This window comes from Danio aesculapii, chromosome 4, assembly GCF_903798145.1.
Source record: "Danio aesculapii chromosome 4, fDanAes4.1, whole genome shotgun sequence".
Lineage (NCBI taxonomy): Eukaryota > Metazoa > Chordata > Actinopteri > Cypriniformes > Danionidae > Danio > Danio aesculapii.
The window spans coordinates 29,026,382-29,040,656 of record NC_079438.1 but is presented as its reverse complement, the minus strand read 5'-3'; the positions used below and the strand labels follow the sequence as shown (position 1 = coordinate 29,040,656).

The window sequence follows — 14,275 nt, the reverse complement described above, 5'->3', positions numbered from 1 at the left end:
CAATAATCTGCTCCTTAACACCACCAAGACCACGGAGCTCAGGGACGAACAGGCTCACATGATCCCATCCACATCAATAGGATGGCCGTTGAGCCTGTCTCATCTTTCAAGTTCCTGGAGACCCACATCTCAAAGGACCTTTCCTGGACCACCAACACCTCCAGCCTGGTCAAGAAGGCTCACCAGCGCCTATTTTTTTTAAGGCGACTTAAGAATCTAGAAATCTAGAAAAAACACTGTCTGCGTCGGGCACGCAGTATTCTTAAAGACCCCTTTCACCGCTCAGACTGTTTTCTTTCCTACCTTCCAGCAGGCTCTTCAGGTTCCCCTTGACAAAAAACAGCAGACTAAGGAACAGCTTTTTCCCCAGAGCTGTCTACCTTTTGAACTCTGCCCTCCACTGACTATTTTCCCCTCCAATACACCTCCACACTCTCCTCATAACATAACTCTTCATAATCACTGCACTATTCAATATTTGCACATTAAAAAATGTAAAACATGCAGAGATTCATTGCACTGATTCATTTATTTAAACTGTACATACTGTACATATATATTTGTAATTATGTTCATATCTATCTGCACACTTCTGATTATTAATAGCAACCTGTACATATATTCATCTATTGTAAATCTCTGTTCATAGCTAATACAACCTGTATATAATGTTCATAGTACATCCATCTGTAAATATGACCATAGATTTTTTATAACTGCACTTTATAATTTATACCTATATCCTGCACTTGCTGCTATTGCACTCCTGGTTAGACCTAAACTGCATATTGCTGCCTTGTACTGTACATATGTAATGACAATAAAGTTGAATCTAATCAAATCTAGCACTAGCTCATAAGCACAGAAAACTGTTTGCTTCACATCTTAATTTAGTCTCTGTTCTATCAGCAGCACAGAACAAACTTCTTGTGCCTTGCCCATAAGCTTACACTTCAGTAACAGACCCTACATTTCTTTCAGCCACTTCAGTGTAGCTGCGTCCTAGTGTATCTAGATGATGTATGTTGCACACTGTAATCTGCCATAGACGGTGACAACCAAGAATAGGTTAGTGCCCACTGAAAAGACAGTTGACGGCACACAAAGACGGCACTCAGGGGCTGGATGGGTTAGCACCTCAGCCTGTATCTCTCGTGAGAGAGAACGCTAAATAAGCTACAGATCAGTTCTTGATGGGAGGGGAGAAGGATGAGATCTCCATCAGGACAGACCAATCAGCATTGACCCAGGCTAATGACATGACTATGAGATGTATCTGTGGCAAGTTGTGCAAGAAAATACGAGGCCTCAAAGTCCATCAGGCCAGAATGAAATGCACAGAGAATGTGCACAGGCCTTGGGCCTGGTGGAATACTGGAGGAGCCCAGCAAGGAGTCACCCCATGGAGCCCTGTCCCTCCCTGCACCACAGTCTCCTCACACCAGCCGATTAGTTCACCAATAACAACAAATTAAATGGCCCCCAGCCAGCAAAGGTGGTGAATGGTTGCTGTTTGATAGAGATGTAACAAACATCATCCAAGTACATACAGATTGCTGACTTCACTCAATAACTGCTATAATTGGTGGCTATGCAGCAGAAATATTTGGCCTTGGCAAAAAAGAAAACATCAAGCAACTTATACCATGTATTGCAGCGCTACCAAGATCCAGGAATTGAGGAAGGAGCTCCACACCCTCAAGAAAAGATAAAAGAGGTCTACTGAGGAGGAGATACTAGGATTAGCTGAACTTCGAGAGATCTTAAGGTGAAGGCTGGCAACCCTTCGGAGAGCAGAGTGGCATAGAAGAATAGGGAGAGAGAGAGTTAGAAAGTGTGCTGCTTTTCTTGCAAATCCTTTTGATTTCTAGTTTTTGGTTTGGTAGAAACTACTTGGGGATAAATGCAGGCAGGCTTACTTGTTCAACAGAGTGAAGTAAACATATTCCTGTGTGATATGCTGAGTAATCCAATGAGAGAACAGGATCTTGAACAGAACAGAGCACTAATCAACCCAGCCCTCCCAATAACAATGTTCGACCTGAGGGAGCCAAGCCTTAAAGAGGTAGAGGACATTCTTAGAGCAGCACTCTTCAGGCCACAGTGGTGTACCATATATTCTGTACAAGCACTGCCCCCAGCTCCTGCAGCACCTCTGGAAAATCCAGAGAGTGATATGGCAAAGAGGGAGAGTTGCTGACCAGTTTAGGTGTGCAGAGGGAGCATGGACCCCAAAAGAGGAAAACTCCAAAAGTATTCATTAGTTTCGATCCAACTCACTGTTAAGTGTTGAAAGGAAAGTGTCCTTTAACTTTGTTTTGTGGAGACTTACAGAGTTTCTGCTTAAGAATAACTACATCAATTCCTGCAGAAGGGTGGTATACCTGGAGTTTCTGGTTGCTTAGAGCACACTGGTGTAGTTACACAGCTCACCAGAGAAGCTCATGAGAACAGAGGGTATTCATGTGTGCTGTGGCTGGATTTGGCAAATGTGTGCGGATCCATAACTCACAGGTTGGTTGAACTTGCATTACAACACCACCATGTTCCCAGTGCAATCAAAGACCTGATCTTGGATTATTATAACAATTTCAAGATCAGGATAACTTCTGGGTCAAAAACATCAGACTGGCTTCAGCTTGAAAAAGGGATAAAAACTGGGTGTACTATTTCAAATCAGCTGAGGTGGAATGTAGAGGCCCACTAACCAAGTCTGGTGTGCAGCAGCCCCCAATAATTTTCATTGGCTGGAACTGCCATTCCCTCCAACACTGTGCAGCCAGTGAAGCATTTGGGAAAGTTGTTTAATGCATCTCTGAATGACACCACCACCACCCTGTTCAATCTGGCATGGAGGAAGAACGAGTGAGCAGAACAGTGGCAGCAGGCAGAAGGGGGCATGGAAAAAGCGGGGGAGTAGCCTCTGACGTAAGATCACCTGGAAAAAACTCACGCAGGCAAACTTCCAACACATTCATTTCCTCATCCAGGCTGAGTATGATACACTACCAAGTCCAGTCAACCTTCATGTGTGGGGCAAGATTGAGACTCCAGCATGCCTGTTATGCTCTGGTCTGTGATCATTAAAACACCCATTGAGCAGCTGTCCAAGGGCCTTGGCTAAAAGGCGCTACCATCGGCAGCATGACCAAGTACTGAAGGCGATAGCAGAAAGCATATGCAATGCCATCATATTTGGTAGGTACCATCTTGCCCCAAAAAATAGGATTGACTTTGTGAAAGCTAGGGAGGAATCCTGCTAACTGCAAAGTACAAGGTCGCCCCTTCTCCACTCAGCCCCTGACTGGAAATTGCAAGTTGACCTGGGAAAGCAGTTAAAGTTCCCACAGCACATAGTTACAACATCACTCCGACCAGAAATAATTATAATTTCTGAGGCAACAAAACTGTTTATTTTGCTTAACCTCACAGTGCCATGGGAAGAGCGGATGGAAGAGGCAAATGAAACGAAATGCTCAAAGTACCAGGAACTAGTAGAGAAGTGCTAGGAAGGGGGCTGGAAGACCTACTGTGAGCCAATAGATGTGGGTTGTAGAAGATTTGTAGGGTGTTCAAGTCTTCAACCAACTAGGCCTAGCAGTAGCAGCTAAGAAGTGGGCCATTTATATGAAGCAGCAGAGAAAGCCACAAGATGGCTATGGATAAAGAGAGCTAATCCGTGGGTGATGGCTAATGGGACACAACCTGGGGTCTGATCAACCTTAGCTGGGTTACCTTGGTGAGGGTGTCTGATGTTGAAAGACCCGAAACACCCAGTGACCCCAGGATACATCACTGACAATGCGTCCCAGTGCATTTAGATGATGTATCTTGCACACTAGCTGCAACCCGCTCAAACGCGATAAATTAGCTGTCCACTTCAACTTCACAAAAAGGAGGCACTAAATTAATGTGTCTGCTCGCATTAAATACTGGATTGTTAGTCACATCAGGAGCTGGAACTGGAGTGAAAGAGGCTGGCAATTGGCCAGCAGGTAATGGAGTAAATGAAGGAAAAGCAGAGGAAATTTACAGTGGATCCACAGCCATGGGAGACCAGCCACGATTCACCTAAAGCCGTTCCCTTTCCAACTCCAGCTCCAGTTCTCTTAACCTCAGCATTTTAGCCATGTTTTCTTTTTATGTTTAATTTGTAAATCTAATTCTTTTAATTTTAACACAAATAATGGGTTTGAATTAGGTAAACTACTCGGTGGTGCCAATATTAGTGACCAGAAAGGCGGAGACAAAGGTTGCAGAGATGAGAGCTTCTCGTTGGCAGCTTAGTAGCTTCTATCTCTGTCCCACCTGCCTACGTCAAATCAGGCAGTATTTGCTGAGAAACCAATACTTTATATAACACATCTTTTATTTCTTTTTTTGAAACCTTATGTGGCACTACAATTTTTAGGGAATTCTGCTATTTTAAATAAGTAATCTTTACGGCAGCAATCAAACTGTTCCATGCTTGGGAAAAGTGCAAAGGCAGTCAAATCAAACTCCATGTTAACACTATTTGTTACTCCCACACCAAAAAGAAAACAGGCAAACAAAAAAATAAATTGAAATGACTTACTCACTGCATATCCACAAAAAGGGTTCAAAAACCAACAATACGTTTTTGATGTACAAAAACAAAGGACGAGCCCCCACTTTATGTAACAACCCTGACATAAGGCGTCAAGAATGGTGGGTAAAATGAGACGCACATACACACCTGCAAATGCAACAGCAGCACCTCTCTAACAGATTCTGTAGAGCTGCTGGCTGGGAAACACCTAACACATTTGCAAGATTTTATAATCTTTGAGTGGAGCCTGTTTCCTCCCGATTACTGGCTAACCCTGGTCAGTCAGGAGGAAGCCAAGCTCGGTGTCAAAAAAAAAAAGCTTGCTGCGCCATGCTCCCTAACCCAGAGGTATGTGCACTTATTCTGCTCCGCTAAAGCGAGTTCCCTGTTTGGTGAACCCTAGAGAGTTCCTCCCAGGCCCCCAGCACCCGACTCAATGGAGGAGCTGGGTGCCTGGCCCAGTGCCATGTCTAGGAATGCCCGCTTGGTCTACCCACATGCTGGGGTTCGGTGCCAGCTATGCGTGATCCTGTTGGCGATCCCACATGCGTCCTTTAGCCACGGAGTGTTACCTCTTCACAGGCGGACCTGTGTCTTATCATATGTCATGTATAACCAGCATATATCATATGTCATATGTATCATCAGCAATTATCATATGTAGTGCTCCCACTGGACAGGGCTAGCCCAAATGTCTATATTGTCATTAGGTCTCCCTATTTAGGGTAGCAGGTGACCTCCGCAGCATCCTTCCTCTTTAAGGATTGGCACGCTTTCCCAACATGCGTCATATTTTAAAAATCGCTAGACTACAATTAGCTTGGTAAAAGCACATTTACGACCAGCGATCTTAATTCTTCCTAAATTATTCCCATATAATGGTAATTAAAGGGCCTAGGGGATATTGAAAGGTTGTGCCCTCTGTGATGCTTGTCTGCTCATGCTATGCTTGGCAAACTTCACTTCAGGTGTACAACGGGCTCAGCTGCTGTGGTGTTTTCCATACACTCTGAAGGTGTGAAGACATAGTTGAAGTTGCCCTGAAGGGGAACGTTTTGGTAATTAACGGAACCCATGCTCCCTGAAGAGAGTATGGAGACATCTGTCTCTGCTGCCACAGCAGCTGGGGCTCCAGCTAAAAGCTGGCTTAAAATCAAACTGCTTGCTCTGCGTGTGCTGGTTACATACTCTACTAATGATTAATCCTCAGCACCTGCTCTTTATGTGTATTTCCCCCAGTGAGCCTACTAGCACTAGCACAGACCCTGTGCAAGATCAGGGAAGACAAGGAGCAGGTCTTGTTAGTTGTGCCTCTCTGGCCCGACCGGACCTGGGTTTCCAAACTCACACTTCTGCGACGGCCCCTCCCTGTCGTTTTCCCCCGAGGGAGGACCTCCTCTCTTAGGGACAGGGCAGCCTCTGGCACTCATGCCCAGATCTCTGGAACCTCCATGTGTGGTCTATAGACTTAGGCATGGAAGAATCAGGTGACCTACAGGAGTCAGTGTTTAACACTATCACTCAAGCTAGAGCACCCTCTATAAGGCATGCCTATGCCCTGAAGTGGAGTCTATTCACAGAGTGGTGCGCTTCTCACAGAGAAGACCCCCGAACTTGCCAGATTAGCATTGTGTCATCCTTCCTTCAGGATAAGCTGGAGCATAGGCTGTCACCCTTCACACTGAAGTTTTATGTTGCAGCCATCTCCGCTTACTATGATATGAGTGATGGCAGCATGCTCGGGACGCATAATCTAATTTCAGAGGCACGAGGCTATCCCGCCCCTGTCTAATGAGATCTGTAATCTGTAGTCCTGGCAGGTCAGCAGAGAGATCCAGTAAAACCACTCAACTCAGTATCTTTAAAAGTTTTGTCTACGAAGACAGCACTGCTGGTCGCATTGGCATCGATCAAGAGGGTCAGGATCTGGAGGCATTTTCGATCATCGAATTATACCTGGAATTCTGGCTGACCTACTCTCACGTTTTCCTCAGACCCCAGCCTGGCTATGTGCCCAAGATTTCAACTACCAAATTTAAAAACCAGGTGGTGAACTTCTAAACGCTGCCCATAAAGGAGGCAGACCTAGCCCTTTCACTGCTTTGTCCCATTTGCACTCTGTGCCTTTACATAGATCATACACAGAATATAAGATTTTCTGAGCAACATTTTGTCTGTTACGGTGGTCTGCTGCCACAGCAGCTGGGTCTCCAGTTGGTAGCTGATTGTTCGGCTCTTAAGCGGCTAAAAATGTAACCGCTCGCTGTGCATCCATTGGTAATATACTCTACTAATGATTAATCACCAGCACCTGCAGAGCTAGGCTCTGCCAACTCATTGGCATTCATTGGCCCGTTCTTACTCTTCAGAGTAAATGGTCATCTAGCGATTTTTCAAAGTGTGAAGACACACGTCTCTGTTCCCTCTTCAGGGAACACGGGTTATGTTTAGATCTTGGACCTATTCTGTTTTCCTTATTTTTGCTTTCATTAGGGTCTATTTGTAGAATGTATGTGATTTCAATTTTTATGCAGATGATGCACAACTTTATTAGGTTGGACTTTCTTAAAGACATTAAATCTAGGTTGGCACAAAATTTTTAAAATTCAATGAAGAAAAGACAGAAGTTTTAGTATTTGGATCTGGCGGTGCTCAGAATTTTCTGGATGTTGGTGTTTTAAATCCTTATGTGAAACCTAATGTGAAAAACCTGGGTTTTGTTGTTATGAATAGTGACTTCAAACTCGACAGAAAAATTAATTCAGTAAGTCATTTTTTTAGTTGAGGCAACTATCTAAATTAAAATATTTTCTGTATTTTATGACTTTGAAAGGGTTATACATATTTTTATCTTGACTATGCTTGATTATTGTAATGCTTTTTATAAGGGTATCAGCCATGCCTCCCTTACTCGTCTGCAGATGGCACAACATAATGCTGCTTGTTTGATGACAAGAACATGCATACAAGAACACATTACACCATACATTACATGCCTTCTCTTCACTGGCTTCCTGTTCATTTTAGAGTACATTTAAAGATTTTAGTTTTGGTGTTTAAATCCCTAAATGGACTAGCACCAAGATACCTTTTTGCAATAATTAAATTGTACACTCCATCAAGGGCACATAGACGTGTTAGTCAGTACTATTAGCTGTTCCATGCACAAGGTTAAAAACCAGGGGAGGACCGTGCTTTGCAGTGGTTGCCCTAAAACTTTGGAAAAATTTGCCCCTCCATGTTAGGCAGGCCAAAACCCTTTCTGTATTTTTATAAATATACTTTAGGGGGGTTTAACCTTTATTATGATAGGACAGTAGGGATTTTAGACAGGACAGCATTGGGAGCAGGGAGAAGGATCGGCAAAGGACCTCAAGCGGGGAATCGAACTCTGGTCGCCATAAGCATGTTGGTGCTATATGTCAGTGCACAGTACCACTAGGCTATTGGCGCTTTTTGATTTTTAATACTAGAAGAAAGTCCTATGTCTGTTTTATTTATTAAATTTTTTTTTAGATGGTCCATGCTTGTACAGCGCTTTGGTAATCACTTGTTTTTAAAAGCGCTTAATTATTATACATTGACTTGAATTGACTTGATATTGAACTAAGGGGAGGGGGGAAACACACTAGGTTCTGAAACAAATGTCTAGCTGTGAAGGCACCCAAAAAATACATGTTTCATATAGCCTATAATGAAAGTGATCTCGGATTCTGCCTTGTGCGCTTGTGATGATGATTAACAGCAGGGCTGCTCAACCCTGTTCCTGGAGATCTACCTTCCTGCAGATTTAAGTCGCAACCCATATCAAACACACCTGCCTGTAATTATCAAGTGCTGTTCAGTTCCTATTTAATTGGTTTAGATGTGTTTGATCAGGGTTGGAGCTGAACTTTGCAGGAAGGTAGATCTCCAGGAACAGGGTTGAGCAGCCCTGATTTACAGCCTTCATATAAAATCATTCGCATGCCAAGCAAGATATATAGCTTATTGTTCTGTAAATAATAATATTAATGAAATAAAACACACTGACTTTTTAGTTGATGTAAACTAGATAAATTTGCATATAGCTGGGGGATTTAAAGATCAGAATCATATCTATTTAGTGGAGACTAATGTCAATAGTCGAATACAAGTGACCAGGTGTAAACAAGCCCAAACACACACCTTATCTGACTTACTGGTGAAAGGATATACAAAGACAGTCAAAATAGTTCTCACCGATTTTTGTGCCTTTTTTCTGTAGGATGTTGGATCAGCGTAAGTGGTCTCTTCTGGGCTAGATTTCGGTGCTTTTCTTCTGTGGAATGTGGGATCAGCATATGTGATCTCTTCAGCATGAGTCACAGCTGTTTCAATAATAAAGACAGACATCTTTAAAAAATTAATTATTTGACAATTATAGAGGTGATTTCACATTTTTGCAATGTTGATTACATTAATATAAACAGTGTCAGCATTTAATAACACTTGCCTTTTTGATCTTTTGTTCTCTGTTTCATGCAGATGCAAAAGATCACAAGCAGTGCTAAAATTAAGCATCCAGCAGCAGAGAGCAGCACTATCTGAGGTACTGGACCTGAAGGAGGCAGCTATTAATGTTATTGAAAAAACAAACAAACAAACAAACAAACAAGCAAACAAATATCGTCAGAGATGTACCTTTACACGGCTGACAGAGTGTGTTGATGTTCAGATGTGTGGTGTAGTTGCTGATGGTGTTGTCGATCACACAGCTGTAGGTGTTGTTATCCTGAAATTCCACCTCCAGAGGTAGAGAGACGCTGATGCTGAGATCAGACACACTGATGCTGGACAATACACTGTTTCCTTTGTACCAGGAGAGACTCCCAGCACTCACATTCACCACTAAACACACCACTGAACAATACTGCACTGATAAAGATGAGGATGAAGAACATTGAGAAGAGTTTCTGATGACAGGAACAGGAGCTAAGGGAAGTTAGATGAAAAAACATCTACCTCAGTCATGACAGTCAAAATGGCCTTTACATGTAGTCTACTACAAAACACAACCAAATCTTTTGATTTATGCACTACTAAATATTGTTTCGGCGACACAGTGGCTCAGTTGTTAGCACTGACATCTCACAGCAAGAAGGTCACTGGTTCGAGTCCCAGCTGGTCAGCTGTCATTTCTGTGTGGAGTTTGCATGTTCTCCTCGTGTTGGCGTGGGTTTGCCATGAATGCTCCAGTTTCCCTCAGAGTCCAAAGACATGTGGTAGGTGAATTGGATGATCTAAGTTCGCTGTTGTATATGTGTGTGTGTGAATATGAGTGTGTATGGGTGTTTCTCAGTACTGGGTTGTGGCTGGAAGGGTATCCGTTGCATAAAACAAATACCGGAATAGTTGGCGGTTCATTCTGCTGTAGCAGATGATTAAAGGAACTTAGCTGAAGGAAATTAATGAATACATTTTTCATTAGACCTCAGCGTCATGGTGATCAAAGGCTGTAATTTTAAGAACTTTGAAATTCTTCTGCAGCTTAATGTTCTTACTATTTTTTTACTTTGCCTTTTTATTTTTTGTAATATTCAGTAAATGATTTTTTAATATTCAGGGTTTATTTTATTTTTTATTTTTTAAACTAATCATTGATGTCTGTGTGTTTTAAGTTAGGCCATAGTTCAGACTTTTTTATTGTGAATGGTGTACTTGGAACTGTTTAACAATCATTTATTGCTGTAGCACCCATGTTGTAATTTAAGTATATTAATAATGACTCACGCATAACTAGCACGATATTCAATGAGTACTTGAGAATGGTTTAACATCATTGTTGTTAGAAGCTGCTGATGTTTGTGAATATGTTTAATGATTTGCTGTGATCTTAACAGTTTGAACGAGCTATTTTCAGCACTCTTTAAGTGCTTAGAAAAGTGCTATATTTAATAATTATGCAAACACTGTGAAAATGCGGTTTCATTTTTAGGTGCATATATAATGTGCCAGATATGATAGTGGAAATGACACTGCGCATTGTAAATATTTGTTTGTTTTAAGATAAATGTTTAGTTCTATTATTTTGTAAAGCAGTTCTGTATAATAGGCAACCTTAATCAACTAGTGTGAAAGTATCAGAGACTTTAATTCGGAAAAGTCAATATTCAGTTTTCTAAAAGAGACTATTACTGAAGAAACACCAACACTTTGAACATTGCAAGTAATACTTTACTCACCATAGACCGTACAGTTGAATTTGAAGAGTGATTTGCTTGTTTTGTAACTGGTTACATTATAAAGTCCAGAGTCTGAGATTCTGCTGTTTGTGATGGTCAGAGATCCAGTCTGACTGTCCAGCTTCAGTCGCCCTCTGAATCTCCCGTCAGCAGCATCGTTAAAGAATGTGCTTGTATCATTCTTTCTGATGAGTTTAGCTATGAGAATATTTCTAAATCGCCACTCGATCTCATCAGTTCTCTGTTCTTCTGTAACACTGATGAGTAGAGAGACAGAATCACCTTCAGTCGCCGACACAGACTCCACTTCAACACCAAACACACCTGATAAATACACACACACACACAAACTTTTCTCAGTTTTATGTGCCTGAAAGGCTAAAATGGCAACATTCAGAACAGCAGCATGAAAACAAATGGATGTGAGTACATATTAGTCTGATTAGAAGTCTAATAGTGTAAGAAAACTGAATGACAAATAATGAAGAAAATGATGTATGATAAATAATAAAACGTACACAGAACTAATAATAGTCTAATAATAAGTTAATAAAACTTACCAGGCAGATTCCATGAGCACAAACAGAAGAACATATACACTTCAAACATTTTCTTTAGGATTTCAATGAACATTTTCAAATGACTTTACTAACGAATTATGCTGAATCGGTCTTAGTGAACTAGAGGATCTGGAGAGCAGAGAGCCGCTGGTCTGTAAGTGGTTTAGTGAAGCTGCAGTCAGTAACAACAAACTCTTCTAGTGGGCGTCACCATTCTGAGACTATGCCTAGACTGCTTTATTTACTGACAAAAGCAAAGTTAAAAAACAAACTCTTTTTATGAACCAGATTTAAATATTCCCAATTTACATATCCTTGTCTATAAATGATAGATTTGATCTGATATCTTTCAAACAAATACAGACTGAACACGAGCACCCGATGAGTTAATGAACTCAAATTGTAGCAGAATCCTGACACCAGCTCTGAAGATTTATGTGCAGATGAGAATTTCATCCACAGTTTTATGAATAGATGCGCTGACAATCAAGAGAGTTCCAAATGCAGCTTTATAAAAAAATTGTGATGGTCATACAGGCAAGGGTAAACAGGAGCATTGAGAACAACAGACAATCCAAAGAGTAATCCAGGTAACAGACGAGGGTCAGGGCAGGAGAAACAGAAAACAGTAGAAACAGTCCAGGGATCAAAACACATACAGGCAAACACTAGTAAATGCTTAGAAATGCACAGTAACAAGACAGCAAAGTATGAGTGTGTGTGTTGTATGTTTAGTCCAATTAATCACTGTAGATGAGCTTCAGCTGTGTGTGTTTGTCAGTGTCTGAATGATTATCAGCCGTGGCAGTAGTTATGAGTGCAAAGACCTCTGGGAGTTGTAAATCACTTTAGCGGCAGATGTGTAGTTCTCCGGTGATCTGCAAATGCTAGATCGCTGGTAATCGTAACACACAGTGCCTTAATTATTTTAGTAAATCTAACATGATTAATCTAAATATAATTAAAGATTGTATGAGTAAATATTTACTATATTGTGAAAAGTTTTGGGACAACGTTCTAAATTATGAATTCAGGATTCAGTATCTTCCATTTAACACGTATGTATTAAATCAAGCACTAGACATGCAGACACTTGTGAGAGAATGGGTCACACTCACAAGCCCGGTCAATTGTTGTACTGGGATAGGTTGCCATTAGGCAGTTTTATACAGTCATACACTCAAAAAATAGCACTTTAGTTGAACATAATTCAGCTATGGACAGTGGTTTCACATGAGAACAATATTTACACATTATTTTAACAACACTGGATGATGTTAAACCAAGTTATAATATTTGTGTTCATTTAACATGAACAAAATGACTTTGATTAAACGTGATTTACATATTTCAATTTAACTTGAATTAATGTTTTTTGTTGTATATTTTGTTGTACTTTAAGTATAATTAATGTTAAATGATTTCATGTACGCTTGACACATTGTTACTGAGACATACATTTCCATTGTTATTTTACCTTATTTTAAGCAAATTAAACAAAAATTGCTTAAATGCTTACTGATCTCAGACCAAGAATAAGCACAATTATGGACACTGTTGGAAATAGTTCATGAAAGTTTAAAGCAATCTGTTTGCTACCTTTGTACTTTTGATCTTATTAGTTGTGTAAAACCATTGTCCATTGAGACAATCCTCTTTTCCTTTTCTTAAATGCATTCAAAATAATGAATGCATTCTTTCATTAAGTGTGTGATTCAACATGACTACATTCATTTTAATTCAGCAATGTATTTTTTAAAAGCTAATCAATTAAACTAAAAAGCAAATCACATTACATTTAAAAAAAAGTCTGTTACGACTGTAAAGTTTTGCTCTAAGGTTTAAAAAGTAACATTTAATGTGATTAAAATTTGTGGTAAGTTTGTGGCAAAATATCAAAACGACAAACAAAATACTGCAAAAATAAGTGAATTTATTTACAATAGTGAAAGAAGTCAAACATAAAAAAAGTATTATTTACAAGATCACACAAAAGAAAATAAATCAATCAATGTATATTATGGATGGGGGAAACGAGAATTAAGTTGTGCCAAATAAATGAAAGCAATATAACAAAAACCCCAAATCTAACAAATATTCACCCTCTAAACTATCTAATAGAAAATAAACAAACACAACATCTTCAGCATTTTCACGCTATAACTAAAACTATTCTTCTAACCAAAAATACGGAGAAAACTTAAAGTGGGTGGCGCTCACTTCTAAACTAGTGTTTAAACAGTGGAGTTATCTGATGCGAGATGTGTGTCACGTGACATCTAAACTCCTCGAATCCAAGGCTGACACCAGAGACCACATATACACATACAAGACAGTAACAGCGATCAACACAAGAACAAGACCAAAATAAAAACTCTAAATTCACATTAAAATCCCAGCACATAACAACAAGCCAAAACACACACAAAAGCAAGCAAAGACAAAGCAAGCAAGACAGGGCAAAGCAGACGAGCTTCTTCTTCTCATGAGTTGTATTGGCGGTTGACATACACCTTCTAGGTTAATTACCGCCACCTGCTGGTTAGGAGTGTGGGCCATGATCGCGCTTTCTATCCATCTTTACAAAAGTTGAAAAACAAAACAAAACAAAAATTTTCACCTACACCACTTATATCTAAATTCTTTTATCTAATTTAGACATTAAAAAAATTCTATACAGTCCTCATCTGACTTGTTTTTTTAACATTTTAACCAAATTAAAATTCATATGAACTCTTTTCAAATTCAAAATAAATACTTTCCTTTCCCTATTGTACTTTGGACGTATCATAATAACGTGTTCCACGGTTTCTTCTTGCCCACAATAATCACATTTTCCAGTCTTATGTTGTTTCATTTTGTATAATGTACTGTTGAGTCCTGTATGTCCAAATCTAATTCTTGAAATTATACTCTCTTCCCTCCTACTTCTACTTGTTTTT

At 40.1% G+C, this 14,275-nt stretch overlaps 1 protein-coding gene across 1 annotated transcript; it reads right to left on the bottom strand.

Annotated features, from left to right (window-relative positions):
- Nucleotides 1-5,529: 5,529 nt before the first annotated feature.
- LOC130223505 (SLAM family member 9-like) lies at nucleotides 5,530-11,406 on the bottom strand. The gene is made up of 5 exons (XM_056456349.1): nucleotides 11,334-11,406; nucleotides 10,774-11,151; nucleotides 9,233-9,523; nucleotides 8,792-8,919; nucleotides 5,530-5,610 (listed from the first exon to the last, which is right to left on the bottom strand). Exons 1-5 carry the CDS (start codon nucleotides 11,404-11,406, stop codon nucleotides 5,530-5,532), a joined length of 951 nt encoding a protein of 316 aa, XP_056312324.1.
- Between the last annotated feature and the right edge of the window lie 2,869 nt (nucleotides 11,407-14,275).